Raw genomic sequence first — 17,338 nt, forward strand, 5'->3', positions numbered from 1 at the left:
ACACAATAGTGTATATATACCAATGACAAATGTAGTCATAAACATTCCAGCACAGGACGCTCCCACCAAGAAACGCAGTACACAGAATGTGACGAAATTCGGAGCCCATGCTACACTTAAAGTCGTTCCCAGCAACAACAAAAATGAAATATACAAAGTCTTCTTTCGTCCGATTCTGTAGAAAAAAACAAACAAATAATCTCTTGACGTTGTAGTTATTTCAAAATACACGTGGGCTTGGGGTCCTGTTTATGAACGGAAAGTACCTATGAAAACACCTTTGAACAACTGGGGCGTTCTATCGAATTGAATGAAACATCAAAACACCCGAAAACATCAATGTACTATGAAATCTAATCAGACCATGATTGGCTACATCTTTGAAATGACACAAATACAATTAAATCATAATCGATTATTTAATTCTTTAGGCGCCTATAAATGATTCAGTAAATCATGATTAGCTTATTATAAGTTTCTCAATACGGAAAAGTGAAAATTAAAAAGAAAAACATCTTTATTGCTTCACTCATCACACGCGATTTTTGTCAGGGCAGACTTATTCAGAATTTGACTTTTTACGATAATTTAGAAACATCTCGATATTCATTTATATCCCAGTTTTTAAACGTTGTGCTTGTAAGTAATGCCAACAATAAGATCTAAAAATTTGGAATGATACAAACATTAGATATGTCACTTATAACCAATATTCGATTATATATTATCAAACCTGACGTAGATTACAATGTACAAAAATGACAACACAAGAACATGGCAGCATCATAAATTAAGCAATGAAATCATCACCCCTACATAATAGAACGGTATGTTTTATTAGGTTTCCAGGAAAAAAAACATTAATTTTAATCTATAAATTATACAGGTATTGTTATATCAAGACAGAAGAGAAAATCAGATATCGAGGTTGTACATCCTGACGTAGTTATCTGAAGCGACCAGGCTTTTTCGTGATGCATGACAAACGTTTGAACACCTAAATCTGCATATCAACTTTGTAATCTTCCGTAAATTATAACAATATGGTCCTTGATTTAAAACAAATCATGTAGTGCACTAGTTATCTCATAACAGAGGCATGCTTTGAAATAATTTTAGAGAAAATAATTATATTGCCTTTAATGTGTTACATTAGACCATTTTATTTGTGTAATCTCGAAAGGATTTTTATAAAACTTTCGTGCGTTTGTATGTGAAGCATTACTGACAGCAGTACGGAGATTTCGTTGAAAGGTACAGAGTTTTTATAATGTTTGAATTTAAAGGTAATATGTGTCTATCAGACTTGTTGGCGATTATATGATAAATGCGTATAAAATCAACGAAAATGTCTATTAAACCAAGTTATGATAACGACTGAATATCCTGTATTGTTTATTTTAAACTCAATAATTGAGAGGGAATTAAATACGCGATTGATTTTTCTCAGGTATCAACGCGAACATAAATCACACGCGAAATATCAGTGATTTACAATACTCAGTTCATTGGCCACAAATATACATGATATATAACGATTTATTCGGACGATAAGTTAACCCAAGACTTAGTGCGTGTAACGAATACAGTTGATGACCTTCCCAAATATTTTGATTGTGACCTTGACCTACAGTCAGGAAAAGAAATTACGTGTTCAAAAGAAAAAAGTGAATTCGGTGAAAGAGATGATATTTAAAGATCATCACGTTAGTGTCCCTGCTTAATTTGGAATAGTCATACGTGCAACACATCCACAGCTAAAGTAATGATATGATAAAAGCAAAACAAAATTTTTAATTAATCAGGCTGGCGGTAAGACGTAAAGCTATCATTCTAGACGACCGGAGTCCGTCTCCCTTAGAATTATCATCTCAAAGCAAATATTTACATGTATATGTAATGTAAATGTGGTGTTACGGAGTATCTATCAAGCTAGAATCACGTGTAGAAAATGTTGTCTATATTTCTGTCAGTGACGTTTTCCATGTAGTTATGTCTATTTTATTGAGAGAGACATGACATTACATATACCATATATCATAAAGCTCTAAGCTAGGCGGCTATATCGTCATTATCTTTGTTTCTGACCTCACGTTCTGTTTACTGACTGCCTGGTAAAGGTGGAGTCGTACAGTGGAATTATGACCATACTTAATCTCCCATATCTAATTTGTGTAACCTGTCGTCGAGATTGTTATTCTCCTTGACAATCTAATCATGGCGTTCAAGCTAACTGAAAGGCATGAGTCAATATTGTCGACGTAATGAGTTTTTTATGGTGATTATGGCGATACCGCGGGTAAAAAGGTAAAAAGTAAACAGGTAGATTCTCAAATGCATACACAAAGAACATTTGATGTCGCCAAAATCAGCATATAAACACACACCCCTCGAAATGTTGGATTTAACGCGCGGTGAATACTATATCTCACTGCAAAATAACTACAAATACAATTTATATCTCTACCTAAAGTCAAAATGAATTAGTGAGAGAGATGCATCTACAATTTCTTCTTCTTCTTCTTTCTTCTTCAAACTTATTTACACTGACTAATGGATTATAAAACACTATATGAAGTTGTTTTTTTGGTAGATATATACTTTGAAAAGGCATGGATATGTTCCAATAACTTGTGTCTCATTCCTTGTTCTAAGGTCGACAATACATATTTTTAGATCAGTGAAGTTGTTAAGAAAGTGATCAAATTCAACAATACAGAGAAATATGTAATGAAATAAGATATAAGCAATGTGAATAACTACAAACTCCAATATACTCTCAATGATTTTCTTTATTTCCCTAATTTATACATATATGACATCTGTCATTAATTTACTCGGGTTATACTTTCTTATCATCGCTGTTACTACTGTACGCATGCGTTCAAAAGTCTATGACGTCGAACGAGAACATGACCACTATATAACTTACTGAGCTCAGTTATTCCTTCGCTCTACCGACCCCATTTTAAGGTTGGTAAGTAGTTTTTGCATTTAATGTATCCTTTCACGAGATATTTTGTATCCCATTTAAAAATGAAAAAGAATAAGTTCGACAATCTGATATCTACCGAGATTATAAAGTTTTGATTGATGAAAGGTCGACAAGCCATAGCAGAATCAAACTTGTGGTGTAGATTGATTCTGACGTTGTTTGGTTTTTTCCCGCGAAAATAAACCATTACAACCATTACCTTGACGTGATTAAGGCGACATCGGACACCAAATATAGACCTCATGAGATTGTGTGATATATACACCAAATGTTTTATTACTGAAAGTATAATGCCAAATTCGTCTCTCACAGTATGCATGTTTACTTACATATCCGACAGTGATCCAAATCCGATAGCCCCTAAAAGCACACCACCGAAGAAAATCATCTGAGCGTGTGATGTCTTAAACTTGTCTTCACAAACGATGTCATGCTAGAAACATCCAAAAATCTTACACAAATCGTTGTTTTGCCAATGTCATTGGTAAAGGGGTAGGTTATAACAATTAATTGAAATACAACAAAGCATTCCTGATGTAATTTTGACGTATGAAATATCCATTACGTAAATAACACCTGTCAAACATCGTCGGGAAAAAAACATGCAGACCCCTCACAAATCACCGCTAATATCTTTTTGCAACAACCTTTTTTAAATGATCAGGGAACAGATTCTTCATAACGTCAGCACAAAGACTGCATATTTTGATTAAATTGAAACACATTGTCAACATTGGAGGCCTGACGTATGTAAATGGATAGAGACTAAACTTTCTCTGAAAACAACAACTAAATCAATAATATCTCCCTTCACGAAATCAGTAGGCAAAAAAGTTCTTTAGATACAAGAAAAGAAATAATTTCAGGACAACACTTCTTATACGTTAGTTCCTACCAATCAACAGTTGAAGAGAAATTGGAAAAAGTAGGTGTTAGAGACCAAACTTAGGTGAGTATTGGTCAGAACAAACGGCTTTCTATCGGAAGGCGTGCCTCGTTCGATGTGTTTTGTCAAATTGAGCGTCGTGCAAAAGCAAAAATAAGTTGGCCAAGATAATGGCACGAGTTGTTTGGATAATTGTCAACTAGAAATGCTATCATTTATACATAAGGTTACATATATATGAGCTAGTACTGCTTTATTTAAAACGTGGTATAAATCTCGTTATTAAAAATTGATTTCTATTATTGTTTGTCATCGACTGCTACAACATCGATTATTCTAGAAACATTACTTACCTCAGAGGTGAAGGTGTTAATGAAGACGCTCTTATCGTAGACCCAAGATGAACAGGCCTTCAGGTCGGTAGAGTTGTCGTCGCCGTCATACGAACGGTCATACAGGTTACACTGGACATATTTGAAAGTTCCGTCCATCGATGTTGGTACATGTCGGTTGACCAAGGCTTTGTGAGAGGAGCTTTGGATAGCGTATGTATCGTTAGGGTATCCTGGTATAGCACATCTGTAGATAAGATAACACGGACAGTAGCAACAAACAGCAATTCAAAAGCAGCACTTTTCATTCGGGATAAGTATTTAGATCTAAATGTAAATATCTTATTTTGTAATTCTTATTTGGATCCTACGTAGATGCTAATACATGTTAAACGCCAATATAGACTTATTGTTATCCAACTATTTTCTCCATTAAGCAAAACCTTCACATTATTTCAAGGTAGATAGACCATCATTATTTAAAAGCTGTGAGTTATACCATGTTAACTTAATCTTAATCCAAAGCCAAAGTCAATAAAACTAAGGAAATAATTTAACGGAAGACAGATTAACAAGGAGACTCTTAAAAAAAGGTACATGGAGGATGAGACCATTTGTTCCAGAAGAGTATGCATCTTCTGCTTCATTGGCGACATCCGCCTTGTAAACCTTGATCAATACAAGAAATGTTACGTTCACAAATGAGAACAAGGTATATAATAACTGAACAAACACGTCAAAACCTTTTATCACTTGAATAATCGTCATTTTGTTTTACAAATTATACAAATCAATGCAATTTTCGCGTACATTTAAAGACAAAAGGTAAAGTGCTATTGGCATGATATATGATGATGCAACGTAACACAAAGTTGTGATACTGTTTGGGTATAGCTGAAACATAGTTCGTTGCATTAATGACATCTTTTTCATGCAACCGTTTCATCGTCTGACCATCCAAGGAGCGGCCGATCACGAGTTACCATACTTCGTGGAGACCGTCTAATAATGCTGTAACATCTTTGGGATTGATTTTTAACTGCAACAGTAATAGCAAGAACCTTTTTTGGTCATCTGTAACAGGCTGAAACGTCACCGTGTGTGTGCGGGAAGGACCTACACAGACCTCTTCATAAGGCTATCACCTCGATTGGGCTCGATGTCACTGACGATGGCTCTTACGGCGATAGAACAATGTTTTGATCACCAATTAGTAGAGTTTTGCTTGATGTACAATAATTGGGGGCAGCGACAATGGCGACGTAGGAAATAACTCGTCGGAGACTGCTGTGTATCCCAGCACAACCGATTTGGTGGAGGTAGTGTGCTTATCTAGGGAGGCAGATCAAGTGGAAATCGAACCAGTCATTCTGGATGGTAACTAAAATGCACTCGTCGCCATTCCGTTTTCAATGTCAAAGAGTTGGGTCCTATTTGCCGCATGATCCTACATAAGTTACGTGACGAGGGCGTTTTACAGCAGAAAAAATTAGCAAGGTTTTGATTGTTGTACAAAATCCCCTGATCTTAACCCAATAAACATTTGTTATGTTGTTGGAAGACGCCATATTTGGCTTCCATGATACAATTTTTGCGTAATTGATTCACACGACAAACAAACATTAAATTACATATACTTCTATAGATATGAAATCATATTCGAAATAGTAAGCCATTCTAAAATGCATTCTACGCCTTCAAAGTAAGATTCATGATTTACATTTATATTGAACAAAATTAAAGTGACGATTCATCATTCTTTACGTCTATTTCTAATTAGTATACATTAGTAAGCCACAAACCATGTTGTGGTTATGCAGTCATTCAATTTCCACTGTTTATTTAGTCGTTTATGTTTTCGATTGCCGTTTGTCCACAGAGACCTTGCCAGTTATGCTTCCAGTATCTTCTCACACAGTCTGGCTCTAGCTAGATGTAAAGAACTCCACATCGTTGATAATGTATATATGGCTGCTGTTCTGAGAACGTCTTGATACAAATATATTACAGAATTAAAAAAATTATTGTGATAATTTTTTTTTTATTCTGCATTTTCTTTTTGTGATATTATCCATGATTGTAATTGCCATCACGCTGTGTTAATAATTGTTTGTACAGTAAATCGATCTATGTTGTAAAGTTGTTTTGTCCTTCTGTTCGGTCACAAGCGGAGTACTTAATAAATCGAATGGGATACGGAATTACAATGAAGTTAGCCATTCATGTTTGTAAGTGGAATCAGCTTTAGGAATATCATGAAATAGTTCAGTTTAAGATCCCTTAATTCGAAATTTTGACTTATTAAAGTTGACACAGAATTTCGTCAGTATTATGTGCACATTTCATATATTTATTCTTGCTTTGAACTTATTTTATTAAAAAAATATTTATAAGAACTTAAAACAGTAGTTTTATTATTTAAAATGTATCAGCAACATAACAGTTTCTTACCTATGATTAGGAGTTCCAAGTACAAAAACGCTCATTACCATATGGAATGCAGAAATTGCAAATGGCAGGCACAACAGAAGAAAAATACATTTTTGATAAAGTCCAAATTCTCCAATAATGCACAGAACTTCTTCGAATTTCTTCATTATTAAAAAAGCCACCGAAGAGAAGTCAGAGATTGGTGACCAATATTAGATATTATAATAATTCATACAGTTTTTTATATGCGCAGGCACGGGAGGTCAGATCGTAGGCCAGGGTTAATATATGCATGAAACAAGGGTATAGCTGTTCAAAACGAAAGGGCAAATAACGAAATGATATGTCAACATTATTGCCCTGTGTGTATACACTTTTCCTGTTTAAAAAATCATTTAACAATACAGGATAGCGTGAGACATGTTAAAATTTAAATTCTTTTTTATTCAAAGAGACGACAAACTGTCAACCTGAGTAAAATATTAATACAGTAGCAACAATACATTTTGATGGGTTCACAGTTAACAGATGAGAGACGGGGGTATACAGCCCTGGTAAATATATGTACTAGTCGCACTATATCGGTAGAACGTCAGAAAAGTAATCCTGAAGTCCCGAGTTCGAATCTGAGACATTGAAACATTGAGATAATGACCTCTGTTGCAAATGAATAAGTAGCATTCAAACCTTTGAACAGATGGGGCGGTATTATATCAATGACTTAACGACATTTGAAAACACATATCGTTGTTCTAATTAACTAGTTTATTGGCTACTTGACAGATTCATGAGGAGAGAGTAGCGGCTTTGACCTATATAACAACGATTTAATAACGTATGATATTAAAAGAATATTTAACAATATACCATATCATAATGCATTTATTGAATTTATGGGAATTCCAGCTTTTGGTTGTCTGCAAATTTCATATCCTCTTAATGTCTTATATTTGACAATCAAAACGTTGTTCCAAATGTCACAATTTACGAATAATATTTCGACGGATGACGCTAATACAACAAACTGATTCAGGATGTCTGTGTTCAAGGAATAACTCAAAAACAAATTAAGTTCTTACTCTATGGCTTCAGTTTATTTTTTAAACAATCGATATCACTGTGGTTTATATTTTCCCAATACTATCATTTCCTCTCTTGCGTTGTTTACTGCCGATAACAGATTATTTCAATGGTTGGGGTAGTCTGTGTCATTGCATTAGTATTAGCATCTTTCAGTCAGACTACCATATATAAATGATGTATGTGTATATGTTTATATGTTCGATAACAACATCTGGAATATCAGAAGTCTGTTTGCTTTAAATTACATTGAATAAGAATAAAATGTTTCCTCGAGAGATCACTACTTACAAACGTGAAATACATAATCATCGCAAGATGCTAATATGTATTGATCAAACAGTTAAACTGAAATGTGCTTTGGTTCTGAAAACTACTGACGTAAGAAGTATTCTAAAGACTTACAACACACAAAACTGAAAAGCACTTTTCAATAAAAATTCAGAATTCGTATAGCGAAATAATGAATTAAACTGCTTTTCACAGCTCTTTAGTCCTTCCACGAGATTGCGGGCCTACATTTTGACGAGGATTGAAGGAAACCAAAACTGATCGAACGAAAAAGTCATGATGGGATGGAGTGGTGCACTAGCCCCACAATTCAATACATATTTGCTTATTTTAAATGAAAAATCGAAAAACATGTTATATTCTGAACCGTGTAACTATTCGAACGAATTAGATATATGATATGTATTGTACGGCGAACTTCGGGGATTAGAATTCCACCAGAGGCGTCTACCACCTGAAATCTTTAACACCGTCAAATACAAATTTAGAATTCGATAGAACTATAATATATTCATTTACATTCAAGTTTATAGCTAAACCAACCATGAAAACACCAACATGTCAACAAAAAGGTTTTTTTAATGTCACACATTACCTATCTCTTCTTTTTAATATATATAACATAGGAATAAGTGACCCGTTAAGTATTCAATTGGAGTGTTTACAAGAGTTAAATTTCCGTCTCTTGGAATCTCTTGCATCAAACACATAAATATTGCGTAACATAAAAAAAATCAGCATGTAATATTTTTTAACATGAACGTATATGTGACATTCTTTAACCTAATAACAAAACTGCAGTTTATCACGACTCTAACGTGCAACTGCCTTGTCATGATTTACTGTATTTTGTCATTTCGAATAAAATTATTCTTGTATAAGTTTGATTTTTCGACAACCCTTATTCAGCATAATCATAATCAAATGCACTAGAAAAAACGCTAAGTACTACAAGCGCGAGTTTGTGTGACCCGTTTCTACGACAAAAACGCCCATACGTTATATGAAAAACTGACCTGTTAAGAAATATTTAGAAATGTAACAACTTGTTATAAATCATTACAAGCAATTAACGGCTTTATTCACCAACAGATTATATAAATTCATTTAAAGTCAAATCATTACAAAGCAATTCTGAACTACTTAAAGTGCATTTTACTTTCATTCTGGTCCAATTCCACCGCAATGTGAAACGCATGAGTCTAGTGATTTCAGTTTTTGAACATTTTCTATGGCCATATCAAAGTTTTGATAGTTTTAGATGTGTTACAATGCAAATACATACGGTATTGAAACGTTTATATTAACGGAGACAGGTAAACATGATAGCAATCAGCTTGGCTTATGAAATTCCTTCCGATCAGTTTGTTCGGAAAAAAAATTGGATTATTGATAGCTAATTAACGTTGTTAACATGGGATGTACAATACAGAAATACAATGTCTTCACTATATGTTTACATAACAGCGATAACTACATTTGTACATTTTTATTGTAGCTATCGATTGTTATCTTGGCATTTGACGTTTTTTTTTCATTTTCATGGTATTTTACCAATATGATGTCATGATTCTTACAACTTGTGTGAAATAGTGAATAAAAATATCGTCATTAGACCCAAAATAAGGCAAGTAAAATAGTAAAAAAATGTTAAAATCCGAAATTTCCAATAATGCATAGAAATTTCTTCCATTTATTTATTTATTTATTTTTTATTATTTATTTTTTTTCATTTGATTTTATTTTCAAATGTGTTTAGTCGCATGCTTCTAAAAGGTATATACATTAAAAGTATACGATCACACCTGTATAAACTTTAAATGCACTGTCACACCCTAAATATAAGTGGTAGGATTTAAACATGCCTCCGTCCAGGTCGTCAGATACTCAGAGAGCACATTATTGTTAAACATTCAATAAGCCAAACTAATTAATATCACGCTGACTTTGTTCATTTATATATTTGAGGTAAGTGAAACAAGGCTGATTTAACTATTTTTAACATTGTGTATTTTAAAGGCATTTCATGTTCATACAGTATATGTAAACGGGAATGTTATAACGTACATCATTAATTATAGCATAAATATTTATATCGATATCGTTATGCATCTCGTTAACAGGCAGAAGGAGAGTTGTGAAAGATACAGTAGAAAGTTTTTCGCCATTATCAGATTTTCGTTATTTCTCCCTTCGTATTTACGGCGACTAATGGATTAGAAAACTATGAAAGTCAAAAGACTATATTATATTTTCTTCTTTTCAATTGTTGAAAAATGATACGACTAAAAACAAATCAAGTAAATATATGTATATGTGTGTTTCGCTTCGAAACATTGAACGCCAATAGAAAATATTACTTTGCAATCATGCTATTAATTATTGGTCAGGTATACATGTAGCATGTTGGTTTATTGAGGCCCATATATAAAATAAGGGAATTAAGCCAATAAAGATATTTCCTCGGTTCTCAGAAACAAGGATGATTGACAGATATAAGAGTATTAATATATTAGGATATGAATTATTGACACAAACTAATGCATAATCACCAGATATTTAATGAAGTCTATATTCGTTGTTAGCATTACATACGATTACTCGATTTTTTCTCTGAAACTTTGTCCATAAGCATTGTTTTCCTAATTGAGCAATTTTTAAGAAATATAATCTATTGAGTTACAATATTAGAGAATTTAATTGTCACCCATGTACAAGAACTAGAAGGACAAAACAGCTATATGATGCATTTTGATTATTTGTCTCTAGTACATCTATAGATAAATTTGTACCAAAAGGAGTTATCCATTTGTGTGTCTGGTACAATATTTGACTTGTCACAAGTTGGGTGGATTGCAGTTTTTAAATAAACGTATAAATGAACAAGATAATAGAAACAAAAGTGCTTACGTACATGTCAATGTATTTTATTAATAGCAAACGATGAATCTATAAGAAATCGTAGGAATTCATTACATTACATCTGTACGATGTGTAAAAAGTTCAATAACAACGGCCTGTAGCTGCCCGCGTCATTTAAAGATAATGCAAAACTGGTTTTGCTACTTGAGGTATTATTTTGACTTAATTACCAGCCCTTCAGTAAAATATCAACAAATCAGCAATGCTTGCTTGTGTGTTTGCTTCTTACCTACATAGATACGATAAAAATATGTGTATTCTGTTTTTTATATTGGTTTAGGTTTTGAAAATAGGACATTTGACTATGTTTGTATAAAACCCTTTGTAAACACGATACCACTTCCCTAAACAGCGTTTTAAATATCAAATTTAATAAAACACGTTTGAAAAAAAAATGGTAAACAATTTATAAAAAAAATAACGTTTGTAAGAAGAAAGATACCATTCCAACAGGAAAGACATCATGTCCTTTAATGTTGAAAGTGTTGACATCTGGACGTGGATCCCGTTTACCTTTAAGGCACAGCATATTAGATGAATATGTCAATTTTTAACTTGAGGTAAAAATATAGTGTATCATCTATGGTCACGTCTTGATTTATGTATCTTGATATATCACTCAAATGCCGAAATATCATTTAGTTGCAAAATGTGGAAAGTAAAATATAGTATTTTAGCAGGACTGTAGAGTTGGTTTCCTGGAATAATTGGTACTGAAATCTCTGACCGTAAATCTGTTATATTGCAAAAATTGATATTTTGTTGTAAATTGTCCTTAGTGTTATTTTTCAATATCGCTTTACAAGGCGACGAAACGATATTGCATGACACTTATTGAGTTCGACATTCCCTACAATTTCTCATACATAAATTATCTGCCCGTGGTTGTTATTGCGCTTTATCAATACATGGTATAGTTTAAAAACGGCTTTATGGAAATGGTTTGTATTAGTGTTGAAAAATTGAAATTAAGGTTTGAATGATAATGACGCATACCTATATATAGTGAAAGGTTAGCTAAATATTATTTTCGCAATGCCGCTATAAATTCCATATATTTGATAATGTTAACAATAATTATTAGACAAATAACATTGTTCTAAAATGCAACAGCGAGTGAATCCGTATTCAACTCCAATATGGATAGATTCCGCTAACATTGATTTGACCAAAATATTTCTTTAACGTATGTTATTGAAAATAAATGTCCAGAATAGGTCTCCCGAAAGATGTGCGTCATTCTAAATTAAAGTTAATATTTACAACAAAATTGATTGTTTGAACAAAACCAATAATGTGAACAATGTGTTTGCCTCCTCTTCTAAATCTGCATCGCCTTTCCAATAACACACACTCACACAATTATTGCATAATTTACCTATACAAAATTACTGATGATATGAACTCCCTTTCAAAACGTTATTTTCAATCTATAGTTAACCGAAGAAAAGTTTTGTTCAGACATACTTAAGTTTCCTTATTCTATGTTTTTATAATCATTTTTATTGAATGATGGTGACAATGGACCGCCCCATCTAGGTTTTAATTTTCTTTTGATATTTTCCTAAATTGCTTCTAGGCTTCAAACTAGGCCCTTCGCATCACTAAGGAGTCCAAGAAGGACGGAACAGCTGTACGATGCAATTTATTTCATTGTTTGGCTCTGCTTTATCTAACTCTACATTTGTATCAAAAAGTGTTATTTACTTGTGTGCCTTTTGTACAATCTATAATGGCAATATTCTTTGAAATGCTCTCAAGAATAGTTCTTAATTGGAAATGAATTTAACTTATAAATTCTTATTAAAATTTTGTGGTCGACTCCTCTTCCTGGTAATCATGTTTGTCTTTCTGTTTGTATTTCTCACTGGAAAATAAAAGGATTTTGCATTAGATAACTCAAATACATTAAATGACAAAAGAAATAAACGAAACTGATATAACTACATGTACATTTTATACGATTTACCTAATGATTGTCTCCGTAGCTAGAAAATGAATATCCGAAACCATTTGTGAAATAGTTCTTTTTTTTCCGAATTAATATATCTTTATTATTTCATATTTCATTAGATTTAGAAACAGGTATTTCAGTATCCATTGACATCACTTGTGTTTCATTTCAAACCATTAAGATAAAATATAATTGAAATCCATTCATTAATAACTGATGGCATGTTGTATTTATCGAAAACAAGAAAATACCAACAAGGGAGCATAATCTTAAGCCAAACTCAAATTCAATAAAACCAGTATTAAATATGAATAAAAGAAAACTTTACAATGAGTCTCATGACAAAGTACAAAGAGAATAAGACCAGGTGTTCTAGAAAAGTAAGCATCTTCTGCCTTATTTGCGATACCTGCCATGTAAATCTTGGTAAATTTAACTAAGTTTATGTCTTGTCACGTTCTCAAATGAGAACAAGGTATACAACAACGGAACCAGCAGGCAAACTCATGAGCAAGAAATAAGTCCAGCTTCATGTCACGCAAAGAAATAAGACATTTCTCAATCAATAATGGAAGCAGGTCCTTTAATATCGAATCAACTGTTTCACCATGTTAACACCATAGGCTGGGGATGACGGAGTGTATCTATCGATAATATTCATAATATTCACACAGTTTAAATGATCACGCTGTTGAATTTAATTGGTCCTTCTTGCCACATTAGTTCCGACTTCAATCTTTTCTGTTTAAGGCCATTTAAATCTATTGGTCTCCCACGAGCTTTAATCTTTTTAACTTTTAAGAGTCATGTTTGTATGGAAAATATTAATTTCAACTTACGTGCCAAATAATCTCGCGTCCTCTATTGTTTCTGGCAGTCGGGTATTGAGTGTTTCAGGCAGGAAAAGTGTGAGAATACCAGCGAGGACAGATGCCGCTCCAAATATCACCAACGGGACGGCCTGCCCCATCTTACCGCCTATAATAGTAACCTGTTCAAAAAACGAAAATAGAGAATAACTGAAACAGCAATGTACTGTTTACGATTATCCGTAATTGATGTCATTGTTTATCTAATGGATGTTGATTGCATTATTATGCTATAGCTAAATTTGAATGTTTTATTTATACACTTTTCGTATATCTTCATATCATTATGCAGAGAAATGTTAATCACATATTGGTGTCTGCCAAAATGTACTAATGATAGGACATACCGAGTCTGCAATGACAGGAGCAATCATACCACCGACCCTAGCACCACTCGAGAATATGCCAATGGCGGCATTCCTGAGAACGGTCGGAAAGAGCTCCGCAGAAAATATATAAATGAGGGCGAATCCTGCAGATGATCCTAGTTTCCCAACCAAAGATAGGATTGTGGTTAAAGTCTGGAGATCTACATTAAAAGGAGAAAACGCGATTGAAAAAGTGTCATAACAATATATACAAATTGATCAACATTATCTACTGTGCTCTCCTCTTTCTACTCTCTACAACAATAGCAATATCCAAAAGGTCTAGTTAAAAAAGGAGAGACAGTCTGCATACCTTCTCCGCCATACAACACGGTAAATATTGTTGATAGACACGCTAAGCCCCCAGCAAGCATCATTATACAATGAAGTGTCCTCCTGCCCAGCCGATCGAGGAAGATGATACTGATTATGTAGGCTGGGAACTCTACACATCCAGAGAAAAAGAAGTTGAGGTAAACGTCCCCGCTGAGATTTCCTGAGTTCAAGGTCAATCCATAATACGTCATACTAACGACCATCCTGCAACACGGGATCCGTATCAGTAATAGACATCAAAATAATTACATTTCAGACTTATGATAAAAGTGAAAACTTCATGTCGGTCATTTAATAAACACCCTAACACCCATTATCTTTAATGGAATCTATGTCAGAACAACGAGAAAATGATATCATCAATTGATATAACTGCCATTAATTTATGTAGAGAGTAAGTTGACATTTACATTTTCTCGATAGGATGCATAAACATATTTAGCCCCGTTCACCTGTCTCTCAATATGGTGACATTTATTCTTTAATAGCAACCTGTGGGGATATAACTTCAACGACATACCTATCATATATAACTGTTACTGAGCGTCGACAAAAGCGAATACTCTTTTTTTTTTTTCTTTTTTTCATTCAGTCGGTGAAATAGCTAGAACATCTTTTCCTAACATTACAACATCTTACAAAAGGACAAGCTGTTTTTTTAATAGAAATGAAGATAAGTAAATATTAGCAACTGTGTGGCGTTTGTCCAGATTAGTTATTTAACATCTATAACTATTTATGTTAACCTTCGATCTGTATAAAGGTTTACGATTAATTCCACCAGACTTTCGCTCGTAGAGTCGAAACACCCAAGAGGCTGATGAATGAAACATAAGTGTATTGTGAGTTATCTCTCTTTTATCCCTTGCTCATCAGTCGGTTATTTTAAATTTGAGGTGTGTGTCTATTTTTTGTTTCCCCATAATTCAAGTACATCCTTCCAAGCCATCCATTCTGCGGTAGTAAAATCTTTTTGTTGTCTTCAGTTTCAGTTGATAGCTCTTATAACAGCTTTTAATTACATATCATACTGGTTATACAATACACCTTGGTTCTACTTGTAGATATTTAATGGTGTTGTAGCTTCTAATAACAACGGCATTTTTGTATTATATTTGCTGTACATGACTTGGACGTAAGCTCAAAATGTAGTAATAACACTGTTCAATGAATTAACAAGGGACTGAAACAACTGTCTGATAAAAATGCTCCATGCATATAACTTCACTTCTACGAACTCGTGGAACTCGAAAACCGAATTAAGGAAGTGAATCTCGTCCTAAAGAAATGTTTAAAAGTATCCAATATGTAACAACAATGTAAGTAATAATTATAATCCTGTTGATGTATAGAGGGTAAGTTATTTTAGTGTATCAGTTGTAAAAGAGGGTAAGTTACTTCAGTACAACTTGTATCAGAGGGGAAGGTATTTCAGTACGTACCATTTCTAAAAGTGGGTAATGGTATTTCAGTACGTACCGGTGGTATAAGGGGAAGGCATTTCTATACGTACCAGTTGTATAAGATAATCATTGTTCTGATAAGAAGGACCCGTGATGAAAATATTTTGTAAATTTTCTCTGTCTTTTTGTCTTCATTGATATCCCTGTCTAGTATTTTTGCAGGCAAATCTTTCTTGTTGAATTTTGCTGCTTTTCTTAGTATTTCCTCAGCTTCATCAAATCTACCCTTGTTGATTAGCCATCTTGGCGACTCAGGAATTATCCTATAATCAATTAGATAATCATATGTAGAATTTACTTCTTACATGCGACATATACAGATATCAGATAGTTTCAGCTTTTAAAGGATATAATGTTTGTCATTGTAATCTGTGTTTCAACAAAGCTTTCGCTTCACATCAAAGCAGGTAGTCTAAATGAGACCCTTTCCAGTTGGTGCTTCTCCACAGGAGTAAGATAACTACGTTGATGTGATGTACATTAAATAAGTCTTTCTGTGGATCTTAACAACGATTTATCAATACGTTGTTTGCACGCACATGCTTATCAGACGATTGAACAGGAAGTAGCGTATAGTTAGTCGTAATGACAATTATTATATCGTATGTTTAGAAGATACAAATACATACGTACCACCAGTAAACCAGATACAATATCATTGGTGCTGCAATGATTATTTCCACGTAATGCCAATCTCTCACTAAGTATCCAATCCCCGCTAAACAACATTCTCCAAAAGCGAAGAAAATTTCGTTGATTATGCCTGTGTATTTACGCTTTGAAGGACCTACTATTTCCACACCTGAAAAGATATTGTTTGTTGATTTCAATGAGTTCTGTAAATCTGTCCTACATCTATAGCATTTGTGTCGTCATGTATGGTGATCACAATCGTTCCTCTGAGCATCTATGAGTCTTAACAATGTTAGAATATAGAAAAGTCTGATTCACTGGTTAACAGAACAGTTATGACATATCATCTGTGTCCCCAGATTACTGCAAAATATATTAAAGTTTAATATATTATTGAAAACGAATTAAATACGTAATTATATGCAATAATGGACTGACTGGTGTATTATCACAGTTTTAACACATTTCCATTGTTGGTATTCACTGATATCTTTGTTTATATATGGTGACTTGTTCCATCTGTGTCGCGTTGACGTTTTAATAAACATCAGTGAGAATAACTATACGATATCACTTTTCTTTTGAGTGTTTCACACGATATAAAGACGTGCTGTCTTAGGTTGTTACAAATAGCCGTATCAAATCAAGTGTGGTGAAGTAGATACAAGTAGAGCAGCTTTAGTAAGACAATCTTGAAGGACTTACCGTCCCCAGTAACTAAAAAATTCCCGATCAGGAAAACAGGTCAGGTTAGGAACCTCAGGGGTCTTATCATCCCT

The 17,338-nt window shown here is 33.6% G+C and overlaps 1 protein-coding gene across 7 annotated transcripts in view; it reads right to left on the bottom strand.

The window, feature by feature from the left end:
* Window positions 1-17,338, bottom strand: part of LOC132552741 (organic cation transporter protein-like) — a 31,515-nt gene that overhangs the window by 4,048 nt on the left and 10,129 nt on the right. For 4 of the 7 annotated variants that reach the window (XM_060216940.1, XM_060216937.1, XM_060216939.1 and 1 more), the window contains exons 2-4: window positions 4,235-4,460; window positions 3,325-3,428; window positions 21-175 (exon numbers count right to left, since the gene is read on the bottom strand). In XM_060216940.1, coding sequence (XP_060072923.1) covers window positions 21-175; window positions 3,325-3,428; window positions 4,235-4,372 — 397 coding nt within the window. In that variant the 5' untranslated portion in view covers window positions 4,373-4,460. Of the gene's footprint in view, window positions 1-20; window positions 176-3,324; window positions 3,429-4,234; window positions 4,461-10,925; window positions 12,804-13,729; window positions 13,882-14,106; window positions 14,289-14,440; window positions 14,668-15,976; window positions 16,190-16,559; window positions 16,729-17,338 lie in introns of those variants that run through there. The other 3 variants (XM_060216936.1, XM_060216935.1, XM_060216941.1) reach the window with 2 other exon arrangements.

This window comes from Ylistrum balloti, unplaced genomic scaffold (genome assembly GCF_031769215.1).
Source record: "Ylistrum balloti isolate Yb309-2 unplaced genomic scaffold, AGI_CSIRO_Ybal_v1 Utg370274, whole genome shotgun sequence".
NCBI classification, from domain to species: Eukaryota; Metazoa; Mollusca; class Bivalvia; order Pectinida; family Pectinidae; genus Ylistrum; species Ylistrum balloti.